The 23,186-nt window shown below is 43.7% G+C and overlaps 1 protein-coding gene across 2 annotated transcripts in view; it reads left to right on the top strand.

The window, feature by feature from the left end:
- Positions 1–23,186, top strand: part of LOC139558027 (adenylate cyclase type 6-like) — a 121,924-nt gene that overhangs the window by 81,650 nt on the left and 17,088 nt on the right. For both annotated transcript variants that reach the window (XM_071373441.1, XM_071373442.1), the window contains 7 exons: positions 5,838–5,987; positions 13,516–13,637; positions 17,152–17,263; positions 17,610–17,737; positions 18,432–18,590; positions 19,860–20,001; positions 20,315–20,452. In XM_071373441.1, coding sequence (XP_071229542.1) covers positions 5,838–5,987; positions 13,516–13,637; positions 17,152–17,263; positions 17,610–17,737; positions 18,432–18,590; positions 19,860–20,001; positions 20,315–20,452 — 951 coding nt within the window. The remainder of the gene's footprint in view (positions 1–5,837; positions 5,988–13,515; positions 13,638–17,151; positions 17,264–17,609; positions 17,738–18,431; positions 18,591–19,859; positions 20,002–20,314; positions 20,453–23,186) is intronic.

Genomic DNA, 23,186 nt, shown 5'->3' with positions numbered 1-23,186 from the left:
TCTCTCTCTCTCTCTCTCTCTCTCTCTCTCTCTCTCTCTCTCTCTCTCTCTCAATTTCAATTTCAATTTCAACAGAACATGGCCAAGATGTTCAAATGTTCATAAATTACCAGCATGGTCAAATAATAATAATCACAGTAGTTATCGAGGGTGCAGCAAGTCAGCACCTCAGGAGTAAATGTCAGTTGGCTTTTTTAGCACGTCCGGTGAACAGGTCAGGGTTCCATAGCCGCAGGCAGAACAGTTGAAACTGGAGCAGCAGCAAGGCCAGGTGGACTGGGGACAGCAAGGAGTCATCATGCCAGGTAGTCCTGACGCATGGTCCTAGGGCTGAGGTCCTCCGAGAGAGAGAAAGAAAGAGAGAGAGAAGGAGAGAATTAGAGAGAGCATACTTAAATTCACACAGGACACCGGATAAGACAGGAGAAGTCCTCCAGATATAACAAACTGACCCTAGCCCCCCGACACATTAACTACTGCAGCATAAATACTGGAGGCTGAGACAGGAGGGGTCAGGAGACACTGTGGACCCATCCGATGATACCCCCGGACAGGGCCAAACCGGAAGGATATAACCCCACCCACTTTGCCAAAGCACAGCCCCCACACCACTAGAGGGAAATCTTCAACCACCAACTTACCATCCTGAGACAAGGCCGAGTATAGCCCACAAAGATCTCCGCCACGGCACAAACCAAGGGGGGGGGCGCCAACCCAGACAGGAAGATCACGTCAGTGACTCAACCCACTCAAGTGACGCACCCCTCCTAGGGACGGCATGAAAGAGCACCAGTAAGCCAGTGACTCAGCCCCTGTAATAGGGTTAGAGGCAGAGAATCCCAGTGGAGAGAGGGGAACCGGCCAGGCAGAGACAGCAAGGGCGGTTCGTTGCTCCAGAGCCTTTCCGTTCACCTTCACACTCCTGGGCCAGACTACACTCAATCATATGACCTACTGAAGAGATGAGTCTTCAGTAAAGACTTAAAGGTTGAGACCGAGTCTGCGTCTCTCACATGGGTAGGCAGACCATTCCATAAAAATGGAGATCTATAGGAGAAAGCCCTGCCTCCAGCTGTTTGCTTAGAAATTCTAGGGACAATTAGGAGGCATGCGTCTTGTGACCGTAGCGTACGTGTAGGTATGTACGGCAGGACCAACTCAGAAAGATAGGTAGGAGCAAGCCCATGTAACGCTTTGTAGGTTAACAGTAAAACCTTGAAATCAGCCCTTGCCTTAACAGAAAGCCAGTGTAGGGAAGCTAGCACTGGAGTAATATGATAAAAAAAAATTGGTTCTAGTCAGGATTCTAGCAGCCGTATTTAGCACTAACTGAAGTTTATTTAGTGCTTTATCCGGGTAGCCGGAAAGTAGAGCATTGCAGTTGTCTAACCTAGAAGTAACAAAAGCATGGATTCATTTTTCTGCATCATTTTTGGACAGAACATTTCTGATTTTTGCAATGTTACGTAGATGGAAAAAAGCTGTCCTTGAAACAGTCTTGATATGTTCGTCAAAAGAGAGATCAGGGTCCAGAGTAACGCCGAGGTCCTTCACAGTTTTATTTGAGACGACTTTACAACCATCAAGATTAATTGTCAGATTCAACAGAAGATCTCTTTGTTTCTTGGGACCTAGAACAAGCATCTCTGTTTTGTCCGAGTTTAAAAGTAGAAAGTTTTCAGCCATCCACTTCCTTATGTCTGAAACACAGGCTTCTAGCGAGGGCAATTTTGGGGCTTCACCATGTTTCATTGAAATGTACAGCTCTGTGTCATCCGCATAGCAGTGAAAGTTAACATTATGTTTTTGAATGACATCCCCAAGAGGTAAAATATATAGTGAAAACAATAGTGGTCCTAAAACGGAACCTTGAGGAACACCGAAATGTACAGTTGATTTGTCAGAGGACAAACCATTCACAGAGACAAACTGATATTTTTCCAACAGGTAAGATCTAAACCAGGCCAGAACTTGTCTGTGTAGACCAATTTGGGTTTCCAATCTCTCCAAAAGAATGTGGTGATCGATGGTATCAAAGGCAGCACTAAGGTCTAGTAGCACGAGGACAGATGCAGAGCCTCGGTCTGACGCCATTAAAAGGTCATTTACCACCTTCACAAGTGCAGTCTCAGTGCTATGATGGGGTCTAAAACCAGACTGAAGCATTTCGTATACATTGTTTGTCTTCAGGAAGGCAGTGAGTTGCTGCGCAACAGCTTTTTCAATTTTTTTTGAGAGGAATGGAAGATTCGATATAGGCCGATAGTTTTTTATATTTTCTGGGTCAAGGTTTGGCTTTTTCAAGAGAGGCTTTATTACTGCCACTTTTAGTGAGTTTGGTACACATCCGGTGGATAGAGAGCCGTTTATTATGTTCAACATAGGAGGGCCGAGCACAGGAAGCAGCTCTTTCAGTAGTTTAGTTGGAATAGTGTCCAGTATGCAGCTTGAAGGTTTAGAGGCCATGATTATTGTCATCATTGTGTCAAGAGATATAGTACTAAAACACTTAAGTGTCTCTCTTGGTCCTAAGTTCTGGCATAGTTGTGCAGACTCAGGACAGCTGAGCTTTGGAGGAATACGCAGATTTAAAGAGGAGTCCGTAATTTGCTTTCTAATGATCATGATCTTTTCCTCAAAGAAGTTCATGAATTTATTACTGCTGAAGTGAAAGCCATCCTCACTTGGGGAATGCTGCTTTTTAGTTAGCTTTGCGACAGTATCAAAAATACATTTTGGATTGTTCTTATTTTCCTCAATTAAGTTGGAAAAATAGGATGATCGAGCAGCAGTGAGGGCTCTTCGAATCTGCATGGTACTGTCTTTCCAAGCTAGTCGGAAGACTTCCAGTTTGGTGTGGCGCTATTTCCGTTCCAATTTTCTGAAAGCTTGCTTCAGGACTCGGGTACTTTCTGTATACCAGGGAGCTAGTTTCTTATGACAAATGTTTTTAGTTTTTATGGGTGGGACTGCATCTAGGGTATTGTACAAGGTTAAATTGAGTTCCTCAGTTAGGTGGTTAACTGATTAACAATAACAATAAGCATACAGTAGAGTACATGTGCAGGTTGATTGGTCTGTCAGACACTGTCCCTCAACTTATGGCAGGCAGCAATGTAGTGCGCTGCCAACCCACAGCTCTCTGCGTCCTCCCCCAACAGGATGGGTAGCCTATCCTCGTCAGAGAGGTCTTTGAAACCTTGAATAAGGGTTTCAAATTTGGGAAAATGACACTCTACTTGTTTTATATTTTTGACATTTTGTCAGGAAATGCAGCTCCGTCTCAGGTTCTGCTGTTGTGCAGTGGTTGCAGAGCCTTTCCTCTACAGGGAGCCAGGTTTTCCTGTATCTACCCTTCTCAATGGCAAGGCTGTGCTCACTGAGCCTGTACTTTGTCAAGGTTTTTCTAAGGTTTTGATCAGTAACCATGGTCAAATATTTAGCCACGGTGTACTGTCGATTTAGGGCCAGATAGCACTGCATTTTGCTTTGTGTTTGTGCTTGTGTTTCCCAATAAGCAATGTCGTTTTGTTTTGACTGTGTTGTAATTTGGTTTATTCTGTTGATTGGATGTTCTGGTCCTGAGGCTTCAGTGTGTTAGTAGAACAGGTTTGTGAACTCAGCCCCAGGACCAGCTGGATGAGGGGACTCTTTTCTTTGCTCAGCACTTGGCATTGCAGGGCTTGGTAATGATATGAGAGGGGGTCACTGTATTTTAGATGTTTCCAAAACTGAATTGCTTTTTTTTTAGTTTTTATTATTAGTGGATATTGGCCTAATTCTGCCCTGCATGCATTGTTTGTAGTTTTCCTCTGGACATGTAGGAGAATCTTACAGAACTCTGCATGCAGGGTTTCGATGGGGTGTTTGTCCCATTTGATGAAATCTTGTTTTGCAAGTGGACTCCACACCTCACTGCCATAAAGTGCAATTGGTTCAATGACATATTCAATTAGTTTTAGCCAAATTTTAATAGGTATTTCAATTTGAATTAGCTTTTTAATGGCGTAGAATGCCCTGCGTGTTTTCTCTCTCAGTTCATTCACTGCCTCATTAAGGTGTCCAGTTGAGCTTATTTTTAAACCTAAGTAATTGTAGTGTGTATAGTACTCTATATATTTTGTACCAATTGAGAACTTTGGTCTAATTCCCTGAGATCTGGATCTTCTCTCGAAAATCATTATTTTAGTATTTTTGGGGTTTATGGCCCAGGTCTGGCAGTACTGCTTTAGCAGGTCCAAGCTCTGCTGTAGGTCATGTGCTGTGGGTGACAGCAGGCATAGGTCATCTGCAAAGAGTAGGCATTTAACTTCTGAATTGTGGAGACTAACACCAGGGGCTGAGGATTTTCTAGAATAGTGGCAAATTCGTTCATGTAAATATTGAAGAGTGCAGGGCTCAGATTGCAACCTTGGCTTCCTGCCCCTGGTTAAAGAATTCTGTTATTTTCTTACCAATTTTAATGCTGCATGTATTGCCAGTATACATTGATTTAATTATGTCATATGTTTTACTCCCTACACCACTTTCAATGACTTTGTAGAACAGTCCTGTATGCCAAATAGAATCAAATGCTTTTTGGAAGTCGATAAAGCAAGCGTATATTTTGGTATTATTTTGGTGGACATGTTTATCTATCAGGGTGTGTAGGGTGTAAATATGATCAGTTGTGCGATGTTTTGGTATAAATCCAATTTGGCTTTTACTCAAGACATTGTGCTTATTAAGGAAGTTTAGAACTCTTACATTGATAATACTACAGAAAACCTTCCCCAGGTTACTGTTCACACAAATGCCTCTGTAATTGTTAGGGTCAAATTTGTCTCCGTTCTTAAAGATTGGGGTTATGAGTCCTTGATTCCAGATGTCAGGGAAATAACCTACACTCAGGATCAAATTAAACAGTTTTAATATAGCCAATTGAAATTTTGCACTAGTTTGAGCATCTCATTTAGGATGCCATCAGGTCCGCATGCCTTTTTAAATTTGAGAGCCTGAAGTTTCTTATAGAGCTCCTGGTCAGTAATTGGGGAGTCCAATGGATTTTGATTGTCCTGTATAGCTTTTTCTAATCCATTCAACTTCTCATGAATTTGGCGTTGTTCTGCGTTTGTGTCAATTTGAACGGTGTTGTAGAGTGTTTTAAAATGGGTTGTCCATATGTCACCATTTTGTATCGCTAATTCCTCTTGTTAATATTTTTTTTATTTTCTTCAATTTTGCCAGAAGTTGTTTGTGTTTATGGACTCCTCAATTAGTGTCAGCTGCTTGCTGTTGTACTGTGCTTTTTTGGTTCTGAGTGTACGTTTATAGAGTTTTAAAGTCTCACAGAAAAGTCTCTCTCTCTGTCTCTCTCTCTGTCTCTGTCTCTCTCTCTCTCCCCCCTCTGTCTTTCTCTCTCCCCCCTCTCTCTGTGTCTCTCTCTCTCTCTCTCTCTCTCTCTCTCTCTCTCTCTCTCTCTCTCTCTCTCTCTCTCTCTCTCTCTCTCTCTCTCTCTCTCTCTCTCTCTCTCTCTCTCTCTCTCTCTCTCGCTCTCTCTCTCTCTATGTCTCTCTCTCTCCCTCTCTCTCCCCCTCTCTCTCTCTCTCTCTCATGAAGGGAACTTAAGTATGTAAGGGTATCTCAATAAAGTAAGTAATAAAAAGTAACATTTGTCTCCTCCCCCCCACTCTCTCTCTCTCCTCTCCCCCACTCTCTCTCTCCTCTCCCCCACTCTCTCTCTCTCCTCTCCCCCACTCTCTCTCTCCTCTCCCCCACTCTCTCTCTCCTCTCCCCCACTCTCTCTCTCCTCTCCCCCACTCTCTCTCCTCTCCCCCACTGTCTCTCTCCTCCTCCAGCTGAGTGCCAATGCGTTGGTCTTCCTGTGTACCAACATGATAGGTATCTGTACCCACTACCCTGCCGAGGTGTCTCAGAGACAGGCCTTTCAGGAGACCAGGGGGTACATCCAGGCCCGGCTCTACCTGCAGAGAGAGAACCAGCAACAGGTAGGCTATACACACACAGAGGCATGCACACACACACTCACAGGGAGGAGCACACGCTTACACATGCCATTACAATTGTTTATCGAAATATGCTTTATTCATTTTGTGGGTCAACAGTATAGAGTATATCTGAATGCCTCTGTGTTCTGCCATGTTCCCATGTTCTACCATGTTCCCATGCAGTATTCCTAAGAATGAATGGTACTCAAGGCAGTTACTCATTGAGATGTCTAGCTGTGAAACGCATGAAAAACACATGAAAGTGAATGGGTTGAACTGAGGGCTTTTCTCTCTGCCTTTTCTTTCTCTCTGTCTCTCTCGCTCCCTCCACATCCTCTCTCTCTCTCTCTGCTTCTTTCTCCCTCCACATCCTCTCTCTCTCTCTGCTTCTCCCTCTCTCTCTGCTTCTCTCTCCCTCTCTCACTCCCTTCACATCCTCTCTCTCTCTCTCTGCTTCTCTCTCCCTCTCTCACTCCATCCACATCATCTCTCTCTCTCTCTCTCTGCTTCTCCCCCTCTCTACTTCTCTCTCTCCCTCTCTCACTCCCTCCACATCATCTCTCTCTCTCTCAATTAAATTAAATTGAAGGGACTTTATTGGCATGGGAATCATATGTTAACATTGCCAAAGCAAGTGAAGTAGATAATATACAAAAGTGAAATAAACTATAAAAATGAACAGTAAACATTACACATTAGAGTGTCTAGTTTGAGAAACAGACACCTCACAATTCCTCAACTGGCAGCTTCATTAAATAGTACCCGCAAAACACCAGTCTCAACGTCAACAGTGAAGAGGAGACTCCAGGATGCTGGCCTTCTAGGCAGAGTTGCAAAGAAAAAGCCATATATCTGTCCAGTATATGTGTTCTTTTGCCCATCTTAATCTTTTCTTTAAAAAACATTTTCAACTCTGCCTAGAAGGACAGCATCCCGGAGTCTCCTCTTCACTGTTGACGTTGAGACTGGTGTTTTGCGGGTACTTTTTAATGAAGCTGCCAGTTGAGGACTTGTGAGGCGTCTGTTTCTCAAACTAGACACTAATGTACTTGTCCTCTTGCTCAGTTGTGCACCGGGGCCTCCCACTCCTCTTTCTATTCTGGTTAGAGCCAGTTTGCGCTGTTCTGTGAAGGGAGTAGTATACAGCATTGTACGAGATCTTCAGTTTCTTGGCAATTTCTAGCATGGGATAGCCTTCATTTCTCAGAACAAAAAAAGACTGACGAGTTTCAGAAGAAAGTCCTTTGTTTCTGGCCGTTTTGATCCTGTAATCCGTACCCACAAATTCTGATGCTCCAGATACTCAACTAATCTAAAGAAGGCCAGTTTTATTGCTTCTTTAATCAGAACAACAGTTTTCAGCTGTGCTAACATAATTGCGAAAGGGTTTTCTAATGATCAATTAGCCTTTTAAAATGATAAGCTTGGATTAGCTAACACAACGTGCCATTGGAACACAGGAGTGATGGTTGCTGATAATGGGCCTCTGTACGCCTATGTAGATATTCCATAAAAAATCTGCTGTTTTCAGCTACAAATCAAATCAAAGTTTATTCGTCACGTGCGCCAAATACAACCTTACAGTGAAATGCTTACTTACAGGCCCTAACCAACACTGCAATCTTTAAGTAAAAAATAGGTATAAGGTGAACAATATTTAAGTAAAGAAATAAAAGCAACAGAAAAAAGACAGTGAAAAATAACAGTAGCGAGGCTATATACAGTAGCGAGGCTTTATACAGTAGCGAGGCTATATACAGGCACCGGTTAGTCAGGCTAATTGAGGTAGTATGTACATGTAGGTATGGTTAAAGTGACTATGCATATATGATGAACAGAGAGTAGCAGTAGCGTAAAAGAGGGGTTGGTGGGTGGTGGGTGGCTGGACAAAATGCAGATAGTCCGGGTAGCCAATGTGTGGGGGCACCGGTTACTTGGGCTAATTGAGGTAGTGTGTACATGAATGTATAGTTAACGTGACTATGCATATATGATAAACAGAGAGTAGCAGCAGCGTAAAAGAGGGGTTGGGGGGACGGGACAATGCAAATATTCTGTGTAGCCATTTGAATACCTGTTCAGTAGTCTTATGGCTTGGGGGTAAAAGCTGTTGAGAAGCCTTTTGGTCCTAGACTTGGCGCTCCGGTACCGCTTGCATTGCGGAAGTAGAGAGAACATTTTATGACTGGGGTGGCTTGGGGTCTTTGACAATTTTTAGGGCCTTCCTCTGACACCGCCTGGTGTAGAGGTCCTGGATGGTAGGCAGCTTAGCCCCAGTGATGTACTGGGCAGTACGCACTACCCTCTGAGCAGTGATGTACTGGGCCGTAAGCACTACCCTCTGAGCAGTTGCCATACCAGGCAGTGATGCAACCAGTCAGGATGCTCTCGATGTTGTAGCTGTAGAACCTTTTGAGGATCTGAGGACCCATGCCAATTCTTTTCAGTCTCCTGGGGGGGAATAGGCTTTGTCGTGCCCTCTTCACGACATTCTTGGTGTGTTTGGACCATTCTAGTTTGTTGGTGATGTGGACACCAAGGAACTTGAAGCTCTCAACCTGCTCCACTGCAGACCCGTCGATGAGAATGGGGGCGTGCTCTGTCCTCCTTTTCCTGTAGTCCACAATCATCTCCTTTGTCCTGATTCAGTTGACGGATAGTTTGTTATTCTGGCACCACCCGGCCAGGTCTCTGACCTCCTCCTTGTAGGCTGTCTCATCGTTGTCAGTAATCAGGACTACACCTGTTGTGTCATCTGCAAACTTAATGATGGTGTTGGAGTCGTGCCAGGCCACGCAGTCGTGGGTGAACAGGGAGTACAGGACGGGACTGAGCACGCACCCCTGAGGGTCTCCAGTGTTGAGGATCAGCGTGGCGGATGTGTTGCTACCTACCCTCATCGCCTGGGGGCGGCCCGTCAGGAAGTCCAGCATCCAGTTGCAGAGGGAGATGTTTAGTCCCAGGATCCTTAGCTTAGTGATGAGCTTTGAGGCTACTATGGTGTTGAGCGCCGAGCTATAGTCAATGAATAGCATTCTCACGTAGGTGTTCCTTTTGTCCAGGTGGGAAAGGGCAGTGTGGAGTGCATTAGAGATTGCATCATCTGTGGATCTGTTTGGGCGGTATGCAAATTGGAGTGGGTCTAGGGTTTCTGGGATAATGGTGTTAATGTGAGCCCTGACCAGCCTTTCAAAGGACTTCATGGCTACGGACGTGTCTGTAGTCCTTTAGGCAGGTTGCCTTTGTGTTCTTGGGCACAGGGACTATGGTGGTCTGCTTGAAACATGTTGGTATTACAGACTCAATCAGGGACATGTTGAAAATGTCAGTGAAGACATCTGCCAGTTGGTCAGCACATGCCCGGATCACACGTCCTGGTAATCCGTCTGGCCCCGCGGCTTGGGGAATGTTGATCTATTGAAAGGTCTTACTCACATCAGCTAAGGAGAGCGTTATCACACGCTCATCTGGAACAGCTGATGCTCTCATGCATGCCTCAGTGTTGCTTGCCTCGAAGTATGCCTCAGTGTTGCTTGCCTCGAAGTGTCACTGGGCAGTTCGCGGCTGTGCTTTCCATTGTAGTCTGTAATAGTTTGCAAGGATTTGTTATAAGCTTCCGGGTTAGAGTCCCGCACCTTGAAAGTGGCAGCTCTACCCTTTAGCTCAGTGAGAATGTTGCCTGTGATCCATGGCTTCTGGTTGGGGTATGTACAGTTGAAGTCGGAAGTTTACATGCACCTTCACCAAATACATTTAAACTCAGTTTTTCACAATTCCTGACATTTAATCCTAGTAAAAATTCCCTGTCTCGGGTCAGTTAAGATCACCACTTTATTTTGAGAATGTGAAATGTCCGAATAATAGTAGAGGGAATGATTTATTTCAGCTTTTATTTCTTTCATCACATTCCCAGTGGGTCAGAAGTTTACATACACTCAATTAGTATTTGGTAGCGTTGCCTTTAAATTGTTTAACTTGGGGAAAACGTTTCGGGTAGCCTTCCACAAGCTTCCCACAATTAATTGGGTGAATTTTGGCCCATTCCTCCTGACAGAGCTGGTGTAACTGCTTCAGGTTTGTAGGGCTCCTTGCTCACTCACACTTTTTCAGTTCTGCCCACAAATTATCTATAGGATTGAGGTGGTGGCCACTCCAATACCTTGACTTTGTTGTCCTTAAGCCATTTTGCCAGAACTTTGGAAGTATGCTTGGTGTCATTGTCCATTTGGAAGACCCATTTGCGACCAAGCTTTAACTCCCTGACTGATTTCTTGAAATGTTGCTTCAATATATCCACATAATTTTCCTCCCTCATTATGCCATCTATTTTGTGAAGTGCCCCAGCCTCTCCTGCAGCAAAGCACCCACACAACATGATGCTGCCACCCCCATGCTTCACGGTTGGGATGGTGTTCTTCGGTTTGCAAGCATCCCCCTTTTTCCTCCAAACATAACGATGGTCATTATGGCCAAACAGTTCTATTTTAGTTTCATCAGACCAGAGGACATTTCTCCAAAAAAGTATGATATTTGTCCCCATGTGTAGTTGCAAACAGTAGTCTGGCTTTTTTATGGCAGTATTAGAGCAGTGGCTTCTTCCTTGCTGAGCGGCCTTTCAGGTTATGTTGTTACAGGACTCGTTTTACTGTTGATATAGATACTTTTGTACCTGTTTCCTCCAGCATCTTCACAAGGTCCTTTGCTGTTGTTTTGGGATTGATTTGCACTTTTCGCACCAATGTACGTTCATCTCTAGGAGACATCGCGTCTCCTTCCTGAGCGGTGTGATGGCTGCGTGGTCCCATGGTGTTTATACTTGCGTACTATTGTTTGTACAAATAAACGTACCTTCAAAACATTTGGAAATTGCTCCCAAGGATGAACCAGACTTGTGGAGGTCTACAATTTTTTTGTCTGAGGTCTTGGCTGATTTCTTTTGATTTTCCCATGATGTCAAGCAAAGAGTTTGAAGGTTGGCCTTGAAATACATCCACAGGTACACCTCCAATTGACTCAAATTATGTCAATTAGCCTATCAGAAGCTTCTAAAGCCATGACATAATTTTCTGGAATTTTCCAAGCTGTTTAAAGGCACAGTCAACTTAGTGTATGTAAACTTCTGACCCACTGGAATTGTGATACGGTGAATTATTGTAAAGGCGTCTCTGTGTAGCTGGTGAGATGAGTCAGGCGCAGGACAGCAGATATGAGTAATAAAATACTTTACTCAAAATTTCCAACATAACACGTAATATACACGGCCACACAATACGGACCACAATACAACAAACAATCACTCACAAATACAACATGTAGAACAGGGGGTTAAATAATAAACAAGTAATTGATTAAGTGAAGCCAGGTGTGATAAGACAAAGACAGAACAGATGGAAAATGAAAAGTGGATCGGCGGTGGCTAGAATGCCGGTGACGTCGACCGCCGAACAAGGAGAGGGGCCGACTTCAGCGGAAGTCGTGACAATTATAAGTGAAATAATCTGTCTGTAAACAATCGGTGGAAAAATTACTTGTGTCAAGCACAAAGTAGATGTCCTAACCGACTTGCCAAAACTATAGTTTGTTAACAAGAAATTTGTGGAGTGGTTTAAACATGGGTTTTAATGACTCCAACCTAAGTGTATGTAAACTTCTGACTTCAACTGTACGTACAGTCACTGTGGGGGACGACGTCCTCGATGCACTTATTGATAAAGCCAGTGACTGATGTGGTGTACTCCTCAATGCCATCGGAGGAATCCCGGAACATGTTCCAGTCTGTGCTAGCAAAACAGTCCTGTAGTTTAGCATCTGCTTCATCTGACCACTTTTTTTATAGACCGAGTCACTGGTGCTTCCTGCTTTAATTTTTGCTTGTAAGCAGGAATCAGGAGGATAGAATTGTGGTCGGATTTACCAAATGGAGGGCGAGAGAGAGCTTTGTATGTGTCTCTGTGTGTGGAGTACAGGTGATTTAGATTTTTTTCCCTCTGTTTGCGCATTTAACATGTTGATAGAAATTAGGTAAAAGTGATTTAAATTTCCCTGCATTAAAGTCCCCGGCCACTAGGAGCACCACCTCTGGGTGAGCAGTTTCCTGTTTGCTTATTTCCTTATACAGCTGACTGAGTGCGGTCTTAGTGCCAGCATCCGTTTGTGGGGGTAAATAAACAGCCACGAAAAGTATGGATTTTTGCAAATAGTTTGGTCTACAGTTTATCCTAAGATACTCTACTTCAGGCGAGCAAAATCAAGAGATTTTAGATTTCGTGCACCAGCTGTTGTTTACAAATATGCACAGACCGCCCCCCCCTTCGTCTTTCCGGAGTGTGCTGTTCTATCTAGCCGGTGCAGCGTATATGACACTAGCTGAATATCCATGTCATCATTCAGCCACAGTTCCATGAATAATAAGATGTTACAGTTTTTGATGTCCCGTTGGTAGGATATTCGTGATCGTACCTCGTCTAATTTATTGTCCAATGATTGCATGATGGCAAGTAATATTGACGGTAACGGCAGCTTTCCCACTTGCCGTCTGCGGATCCTTACGAGGCACCCCGCTCTGTGTCCTCTGTACCTGCGTCTCTTTCTCTTGCCAATGACGGGGATGTTTGTGTCCTGCTTTTTGAGGAAAAAATCTTTGTCTAATCCGAGGTGAGTGGTCGCTGTCCTGATTTCCAGAAGCTTTATTTTGCCGTAAGATATGGTGGCAGAAACATTATAACAACAATAGTCTTTTACAACATTAACAATGTCTACACTATATTTCTGTATTTCTGTTATTTTAATGGACAACAAAATGTGCTTTTCTTTCAAAAACAGGGACATTTCTAAGTGACCCCAAACGTTTGAACGGTAGTGTAGGTGCTGCTGTAAGGCCCTCCTTGGTGACAGAAGCACCAGATCATCAGCAAACAGTAGACATTTGACTTCAGATTCTAGTAGGGTGAGGCCGGGTGCTGCAGACTGTTCTAGTGTCCTCGCCAATTTGTTGATATATATGTTGAAGAGGGTGGGGCTTAAGCTGCATCCCTGTCTCACCCCATGGCCCTGTGGGGAGAAATGTGTGTGTTTTTTGCCAATTTTAACTGTACACTTGTTTGTGTACATGGATTTTATAATGTTGTATGTTTTTCCCCCAACACCACTTTCCAGCATGAGAAGGCTTTGCCTTTGTTTTGTTTTGTTTGTTTGTCAATTAGGGTGTGCAGGGTGAATACATGGTCTGTCGTACGACAATTTGGTAAAAAGCCAATTTGACATTTGCTCAGTATATTGTTTTCACTGAGGAAATGTACGAGTCTGCTATTAATGATAATGCAGAGGATTTTCCCAAGGTTGCTGTTGACTCTCTCTACTTCTCCCCCTCTCTCCCTCTCTCGCTCTGCTTCTCTCTCCCTCTCTCGCTCTGCTTCCCTCTCTCTCCCTCTCTCGCTCACTCCACATCATCTTTCTCTCCATCTATCACTCTCTTTCTGCTTCTCTCTCTCTTCCCCCTTTTCCTCTGTCTATCATACACATTCTCCAGGAGCGCTTGCTGCTGTCGGTGCTTCCAAGGCACGTTGCCATGGAGATGAAGGCAGAAATCAACGCCAAGAAGGAAGATATGATGTTCCACAAGATCTACATCCAGAAACATGACAACGTCAGGTAACCATGGACACACACCAACAATACCTCTTAAAGAACAGCAGAGGAGAGGATCCAATGTCCCTCCCTGGGACTTCTTCCTCCTATGAACCTTGAGAGGAATTCAGGATAATGACAGTAACATTTTCACATGCTTCCCTGGACTACCTGAGCTAGTCTAAACTATCTTGACTACCTGAGCTAGTCTAAACTATCTTGACTACCTGAGCTAGTCTAAACTATCTTGACTACCTGAGCTAGTCTAAACTATCTTGACTACCTGAGCTAGTCTAAACTATCTTGACTACCTGAGCAAGTCTAAACTATCTTGACTACCTGAGCTAGTCTAAACTATCTTGACTACCTGAGCTAGTCTAAACTATCTTGACTACCTGAGCTAGTCTAAACTATCTTGACTACCTGAGCTAGTCTAAAATATCTTGACTACCTGAGCTAGTCTAAACTATCTTGACTACCTGAGCTAGTCTAAACTATCTTGACTACCTGAGCTAGTCTAAACTATCTTGACTACCTGAGCTAGTCTAAACTATCTTGACTACCTGAGCTAGTCTAAACTATCTTGACTACCTGAGACTACTATCTTGACTACCTGAGCTAGTCTAAACTATCTTGACTACTTGAGACTACTATCTTGACTACCTGAGCTAGTCTAAACTATCTTGACTACCTGAGCTAGTCTAAACTATCTTGACTACCTGAGACTACTATCTTGACTACCTGAGCTAGTCTAAACTATCTTGACTACCTGAGACTACTATCTTGACTACCTGAGCTAGTCTAAACTATCTTGACTACCTGAGCTAGTCTAAACTACCTTGACTACCTGAGCTAGTCTAAACTATCTTGACTACCTGAGCTAGTCTAAACTATCTTGACTACCTGAGCTAGTCTAAACTATCTTGACTACCTGAGCTAGTCTAAACTATCTTGACTACCTGAGCTAGTCTAAACTATCTTGACTACCTGAGCTAGTCTAAACTATCTTGACTACCTGAGCTAGTCTAAACTATCTTGACTACCTGAGCTAGTCTAAACTATCTTGACTACCTGAGACTACTATCTTGACTACCCGAGCTAGTCTAAACTATCTTGACTACCTGAGCTAGTCTAAACTATCCACTCACCATAAAGGTGTGTTGCATTGACAATTCCGCAGAGATCGTCTATCTTATTCTGTCAGTGGTTGTAATATTGAGTCATTGAAAAAGGGGGCAACAGCGCCATCTGTTGTTGTTTTTTCTCTTCCTTTTAATTACTATCACAAGTTAGAAAATGAGAACCATACTGAGACGTCTTCACTGGAGAGAGATGGGGGGGATTGCTGAAGGAAGGAAGGAGGGAGGTGACCTATATGGGCCCAGACGGAAAGCAGACCAGAATAAATGTCTCTCTGTCTCTGTCAGTCTCTGTCTCTGTCTCTGTCTCTGTCTCTGTCTCTGTCTCTGTCTCTGTCTCTGTCTCTCTCTCTCTCTCTCTCTCTCTCTCTCTCTCTCTCTCTCTCTCTCTCTCTCTCTCTCTCTCTCTCAATTCAATTCAATTCAATTCAATTCAAGGGGCTTTATTGGCATGGGAAACATGTGTTAACATTGCCAAAGCAAGTGAGGTAGATAATACACAAAAGTGAAATAAACAATACAAATTAACAGTAAACATTACACATACAGAAGTTTCAAAACAAGAAAGACATTACAAATGTCATATTATATATATACAGTGTTGTAACAATGTACAAATGGTTAAAGCACACAAGTTAAAATAAATAAGCATAAATATGGGTTGTATTTACAATGGTGTTTGTTCTTCACTGGTTGCCCTTTTCTTGTGGCAACAGGTCACAAATCTTGCTGCTGTGATGGCACACTGTGGAATTTCACCCAGTAGATATGGGAGTTTATCAAAATTGGATTTGTTTTCAAATTCTTTGTGGATCTGTGTAATCTGAGGGAAATATGTCTCTCTAATATGGTCATACATTGGGCAGGAGGTTAGGAAGTGCAGCTCAGTTTCCACCTCATTTTGTGGGCAGTGAGCACATAGCCTGTCTTCTCTTGAGAGCCATGTCTGCCTACGGCGGCCTTTCTCAATAGCAAGGCTATGCTCACTGAGTCTGTACATAGTCAAAGCTTTCCTTAAGTTTGGGTCAGTCACAGTGGTCAGGTATTCTGCCACTGTGTACTCTCTGTTTAGGGCCAAATAGCATTCTAGTTTGCTCTGTTTTTTTGTTAATTCTTTCCAATGTGTCAAGTAATTATCTTTTTGTTTTCTCATGATTTGGTTGGGTCTAATTGTGCTGTTGTCCTGGGGCTCTGTGGGGTGTGTTTGTGTTTGTGAACAGAGCCCTAGGACCAGCTTGCTTAGGGGACTCTTCTCCAGGTTCATCTCTCTGTAGGTGATGGCTTTGTTATGGAAGGTTTGGGAATCGCTTCCTTTTAGGTGGTTGTAGAATTTAACGGCTCTTTTCTGGATTTTGATAATTAGTGGGTATCGGCCTAATTCTGCTCTGCATGCATTATTTGGTGTTCTACGTTGTACACGGAGGATATTTTTGCAGAATTCTGCATGCAGAGTCTCAATTTGGTGTTTGTCCCATTTTGTGAAATCTTGGTTGGTGAGCGGACCCCAGACCTCACAACCATAAAGGGCAATGGGCTCTATGACTGATTCAAGTATTTTTAGCCAGATCTGCTACTACTGTGTGTGTGTCTGTGTACTACAGGAGAACCACTGTCTGAGGATCTCTCTCTCTCTCTCTCTCTCTCTCTCTCTCTCTCTCTCTCTCTCTCTCTCTCTCTCTCTCTCTGTCTCTATCTCTGTTTCTCTCTCTGTTTCTCTCTCTCTGTCTCTGTCTCTCTCTCTGTTTCTCTCTCTCTGTCTCTGTCTCTCTCTCTGTTTCTCTCTCTCTCTGTCTCTCTCTCTGTCTCTGTCTCTCTCTCCGTCTCTCAACAGACAGGCTGGAAGGCACTAGACCATGTTAATTATGGGTTATTGATCTCTCTCTGTCTCTATCTCTGTTTCTCTCTCTCTCTGTCTCTCTCTCTGTCTCGCTCTCCTTCTCTCTCTCAACAGACAGGCTGGGAGGCGCTAGACCATGTTAATTATGGGTTATTGATCTCTCTCTGTTTCTCTCTTTATCTCTATTTCTCTGTCTCTGTCTCTGTGTCTCTCTCTATCTCTGTTTCTCTCTGTCTCTGTCTCTCTCTCTCTCTATCTCTGTTTCTCTCTCTCTCGCTCTCTGTCTCTCTCTCCTTCTCTCTGTTTCTCTCTTTATTTATATTTCTCTCTCTGTCTCTGTCTCTGTGTCTCTCTCTCTATATATATCTCTGTCTCTCTCTCTGTCTCTCTCTCCTTCTCTCTCTCAACAGACAGGCTGGGAGGCGTTAGACCATGTTAACTATGGGTTATTGATCTCTCTCTGTCTCTTCCTCACTCACTTCCTCTCTTTTTTTCGCTCTCTCATTCTCTTCCTCTTACGCTCATATTCTCTTTGTTGTCTTTCTCCCTCTTCTTCCGACAGTATACTGTTTGCAGACATCGAAGGATTCACCAGCCTGGCATCACAATGCACAGCACAAGAGTTGGTGATGACACTGAATGAACTTTTTGCTCGCTTCGACAAACTAGCTTCGGTAAGCAGTTAGTTAGATTTTAGTGTTATACGTCAATCTTCTACTTTTATGCTGTTTATTCACCAATAGTACCATGTGTGAGTGTGTGTCCGCCGTGCGGTTGCGCATGTCTGACTGTGTGTGTGTCTGTGTACTACAGGAGAACCACTGTCTGAGGATAAAGATCCTTGGGGACTGCTACTACTGTGTGTGTGTCTGTGTACTACAGGAGAACCACTGTCTGAGGATAAAGATCCTTGGGGACTGCTACTACTGTGTGTGTGTCTGTGTACTACAGGAGAACAACTGTCTGAGGATAAAGATCCTTGGGGACCGCTACTACTGTGTGTGTATCTGTGTACTACAGGAGAACCACTGTCTGAGGATAAAGATCCTTGGGGACTGCTACTACTGTGTGTCGGGGCTGCCTGAGCCCCGGGCCGACCACGCCCACTGCTGTGTGGAGATGGGAGTAGACATGATCGAGGCCATCTCGTGAGTCTCACACACACACACACACACACACACACACACACACACACACACACACACACACACACACACACACACACACACACACACACACACACACACACACAGACAGACAGGCAAACACACAGACAGGTACACATACATACACAAATGAATGATGAATGTCTTTGAATTAGTAAGAAACATACAATCTGTCGTAACAGGTGGTTTTTGGTGTGTGTGTATATCTCTGTTGGTGTGTGTGTCTATCTCTCTGTGTGTGTGTGTGTGTGTGTGTGTGTGTGTGTGTGTGTGTGTGTGTGTGTGTGTGTGTGTGTGTGTGTGTGTGTGTGTGTGTGTGTGTGTGTGTCTATCTCTGTGTATGTGTGTGTGTGTGTGTGTGTGTGTGTGTGTGTGTGTGTGTGTGTGTGTGTGTGTGTGTGTGTGTCTATCTATCTATCTGTGTGTGTGTGTGTGTGTGTGTGTGTGTGTGTGTGTGTGTGTGTGTGTGTGTGTGTGTGTGTGTGTGTGTGTGTGTGTGTGTGTGTGTGTGTGTGTGTGTGTGTGTGTGCGTGTCTAACTCTGCATGTGCTTGTCTATCTGTGTGTGTGTGTGTGTGTGTGTGTGTGTGTGTGTGTGTGTGTGTGTGTGTGTGTGTGTGTGTGTGTGTGTGTGTCTCTGTGTGTGTGTGTCTATCTCTGTGTGTGTCTCTTTGCAGGCTGGTGAGAGAGGTCACAGGGGTCAACGTGAACATGCGTGTGGGTATCCATAGTGGCAGGGTCCACTGTGGGGTGCTGGGACTCAGGAAGTGGCAGTTTGACGTCTGGTCCAATGACGTCACACTAGCCAATCAAATGGAGGCAGGGGGCGCGGCAGGGTAAGCCCCTCCCGCCACAACACCCTGAGAAACTCCTATAGAGTCACACTGAACATGAGAAACTCCTATAGAGTCACACTGAACATGAGAAACTCCTATAGAGTCACACTGAACATGAGAAACTCCTATAGAGTCACACTGAACATGAGAAACTCCTATAGAGTCACACTGAACATGGGAAACTCCTATAGAGTCACACTGAACATGAGAAACTCCTATAGAGTCACACTGAACATGAGAAACTCCTATAGAGTCACACTGAACATGAGAAACTCCTATAGAGTCACACTGAACATGAGAAACTCCTATAGAGTCACACTGAACATGAGAAACTCCTATAGAGTCACACTGAACATGAGAAACTCCTATAGAGTCACACTGAACATGAGAAACTCCTATAGAGTCACACTGAACATGAGAAACTCCTATAGAGTCACACTGAACATGGGAAACTCCTATAGAGTCACACTGAACATGAGAAACTCCTATAGAGTCACACTGAACATGAGAAACTCCTATAGAGTCACACTGAACATGAGAAACTCCTATAGAGTCACACTGAACATGAGAAACTCCTATAGAGTCACACTGAACATGAGAAACTCCTATAGAGTCACACTGAACATGAGAAACTCCTATAGAGTCACACTGAACATGAGAAACTCCTATAGAGTCACACTGAACACGAGAAACTCCTATAGAGTCACACTGAACATGAGAAACTCCTATAGAGTCACACTGAACATGAGAATCTCCTATAGAGTCACACTGAACATGAGAAACTCCTATAGAGTCACACTGAACATGAGAAACTCCTATAGAGTCACACTGAACATGAGAAACTCCTATAGAGTCACACTGAACATGAGAAACTCCTATAGAGTCACACTGAACATTACAATTAAAAACAAATAGCACAATAAATGCAACTAGATGTGGGGCATCATAATAACGTGTCGGTATTGATTAAACTCTTTCTGGCTTTGCAGTCCCCGATATTGAAAATGTTCTCTGATACATTGGTTTTCAAGCCTCTCCTCTGGGACACCCAGCCGTTCCATTTATTTGAACTATTCCACAGCTAGCACACCTGATTCAGCTTGTCAACTAATTATCAAGCCCTTGATTAGGTGACTCAGACTAGCTAGTTATTAAGGGCTATACCAAAATGGTGCGATGTCGGGGGGTCCCAGAGGAGAGGTTTGAAAACCTCTGCTCTGATAATAGTGTGTGAATGTGACCCCTATGTGTCCCTGTGTGTGGTACCAGGCGTATCCACATCACCAAGGCCACCCTACAGTACCTGAATGGGGACTATGAGGTGGAGCCGGGGTTCGGAGGGGACAGGAACGTCTATCTCAAGGAGAACAACATCGAGACGTTCCTGGTGCTGGGGTGCAGCCAGAAAAGGGTCTGTCGTGTATTTAAACAAGTTTAATAAATAGTTTTTCAACTACAGAAGAAGAAGAGCAAGTATACTTTATAGTTTTCAGACCACAGAAACTCTTCATTGCCTTTAGTTATCCATTTATTCTTTGATCTTCTCATTTTTGTGTTTCTGCTGGATAGTTCAATTCATTGTATTATCAAAAATAATGTATTTTCTTCAAAATCTCTCTCTGACTCTTCTGTATAGAAAAAATTGACTGAACAATTACTGTATAACACATTCAGATGTCCAGTGTGATTAAAGTCCATTGGTGTGGTCTGTTCCCTCCCTGCAGAAAGAGGAGAAGGCAGCGATGGCTAAGAGTGCCATGATGCAGCGGGCACGTGCCAACTCCACTGAGGGCCTGATGCCACGCTGGGTACCCGACACAAGGTTCTCCAGGACCAAGGACTCCAAGGTCTTCAGACACATGGTGAGAGACACACTCTGGGAGGGATGGAGGCTGGATGAGGGAGAATGGATGGATGAGGGATGGATGGGGTTGAATATGTTGATTGGTCACCGAGGGCCTGATGCCACACTGGGTACTCACCTGACACGAGGTTCTCCAGGACCAAGGACTTCAGACAGATGATGAGAGACTGATGACACTCTGATAGTGCTTAGCGATTAATGCTTTTTGAGGTCGGTTTGGTTTCAATATTAAAAAAAAAAAACTTTAAATAGACTATGCATTATGTGCGTTGAATGCTGTAACGACATAGAATAAAACAATTCATAAAAGTCCCATGATGGTAGTGACTGCCAAGGAATCACATTACTTTAATAAAATATTTAAGTTGTCAATATTACATATGTTTTATTCAATTATTTTATTATTTCATTCCAAGTCATCATCTCATCTTTATAGAGCTGTCTGACGAAATCACAATTTTAGTAGTTCTTCAAAGTAAATAAGGCATACTTTTATAACTGCTGAATACCAACTATCAATCACTTAGATCATGTATTTTCAGGTAGAGATACCTCGCGAAGCAACTGCTCTCTATCCCTCTCCATCGCACATTCTTCTGTCTCTTCTCTCTGTCTGCTCCACACTAACCTAATGTAGCAGGTCTATAGAAACACACAGACCGGACAAGTAGGTGTGCAATGGATTATGGTCATTGTAGTCAATTACCACTTTTTCTGCACTAGACTATATAGAATATTGGCCTGTTGGAAACTACAACTCCCTACTACATTGCACAGTTCAGGCTTGATCTGATTAACACTATAAATGCCAAAGTATGTGGACACCCCTTCAAATTAGTGGATTTGGCTATTTCAGCCACACCCGTTGCTGACAGGTGTATAAAATTAAGCACAAACATTGTCAGTAGATTGGCCTTACTGAAGAGCTCCGTGACTTTCACCGTCATAGGATGCCACCTTTCCAACAAGTCAGTAAATCACATTAGGCCACACAAGCTCACAGAACGGACTGCCGAGTGCTGAAGCGTGTAGTGCGTAAAAATAGTCTGTCCTTGGTTGCAACACTCACTACCGAGTTCCCAACTTCTCTGGAAGCAACGTCAGCACAAGAACTGTTCATCTGGAGCTTCATGAAATGAGTTTCCATGGCCGAGCAGAACCACAAATGCTACCTGCCCCAATGCATAGTGGCAAATGTAAAGTTTGTGGAGGAGGAATAATGGTCTGGGGCTGTTTGTCATGGTTCGGGCCCCTTAGTTCCAGTTAAGGGAAATCTTAATGCTACAGCATACAATGACATTCAAGACAATTCTGTGCTTCCAACTTTGTGGCAACAGTTTGGGGAAGGCCCTTTCCTGTTTCAGCATGACAATGCCCCCGTGCACAAAGCGAGGTCCATACAGAAATGGTTTGACGAGGTTGGTGTGGAAGAACTTGACTGGTCAGGACAGAGCCCTGACCTCAACCCCATCGAACACCTTTGGGATGAATTGGAACGGCAACTGCGAGCCAGGCCTAATCGCCCAACATCAGTGCCCGACCTCACTAATGCTCTTGTGGCTGAATGGAAGCAAGTCTCCACAGCAATGTTCCAACATCTAGTGGAAAGCCTTCCCAGAAGAGTGGAGGCTGTTATAGCAGAAAAGGGGGGACCAATTCCATATTAATGCCTATGATTTTGGAATTAGATTTTCAATGATCAGGTGTCCACATACTTTTGGTCATGTAGTGTATCTCTAGAGAAACTGCGCAATGTGCTCATTGAGCTCACAGAAAAAAAAACATAACAAAATGGAATTCAGATAATTGAACCGTCGGTCAATTAGTTGTTTAAAACCCCCAAAATAACCGACATTTCGGGTAATCGCTCAGCACTACACCCTGATAAAGGCTCTTTGGACAAATAAATCCACATCATGGAGAGATGAGTGTGTAACTTTCTTTTCATTTGTCTGGACACGTTCAGGGACCAATTAGAATATGGCTGTCATGGACCAATTAGAATATGGCTGTCATGGACCAATTAGAATATGGCTGTCATGGACCAATTGGAATTGGTTGAGAACTGATAGATTATTGTTTTAGGATTCTTTCCAGTTGCTTTTAAAAGGGCTTTCTATGTTGTAGAATTCCTCTAGCTTTAATCAACTGTGTCTATTATAAGCCTAAAGCTCTCAAACAGCCAATGGAAAGCCCAGAACCTGTATTGATTAGTACAGACCAACCAGCATCACAACAAGTGTGAGTTACACAGCCCCTACTGTGGTTAGTGGACAGCCAACACCCAATGGAAGTTAGTGGCCAGCAGCAGACAGCTAGCCTTACACTTGTTAAAGACTGAGATGATTCCGAGAAGCTGCCTGAGGAAGCATCATCAAAGACTCCACACACACCCCAGCTAATAGCTGTTCACTCCCTTACTGCCGGGCAGATGGTATCGGAGCATGAGGTCTGATACCAACAGAGAGAGTTTCTATCTACAAGCCATCAGACTGCTGAACACTTGAACACTTGAACTGGACTGACCACCTGCACTGACTCTCTACACCTTCAGAGAGAGAGGCACAGCTGCTTGTGAGCTCTCACATTTTTCAACATGTTTTTTACAAAGGATAGATTTGGAGTTAGATAAACTTGGATTTTCGGCAGGTACATATCCAGAATGCTCCTCTCCAACCTGGAACTGAGTGACTAGTGTTTGGTCTGATGCTATTTTGAAAGACAAGAAGAAA

This window comes from Salvelinus alpinus, chromosome 28 (assembly GCF_045679555.1).
Source record: "Salvelinus alpinus chromosome 28, SLU_Salpinus.1, whole genome shotgun sequence".
NCBI lineage: Eukaryota > Metazoa > Chordata > Actinopteri > Salmoniformes > Salmonidae > Salvelinus > Salvelinus alpinus.
This window is presented reverse-complemented; position numbering and strand designations above follow the sequence as displayed.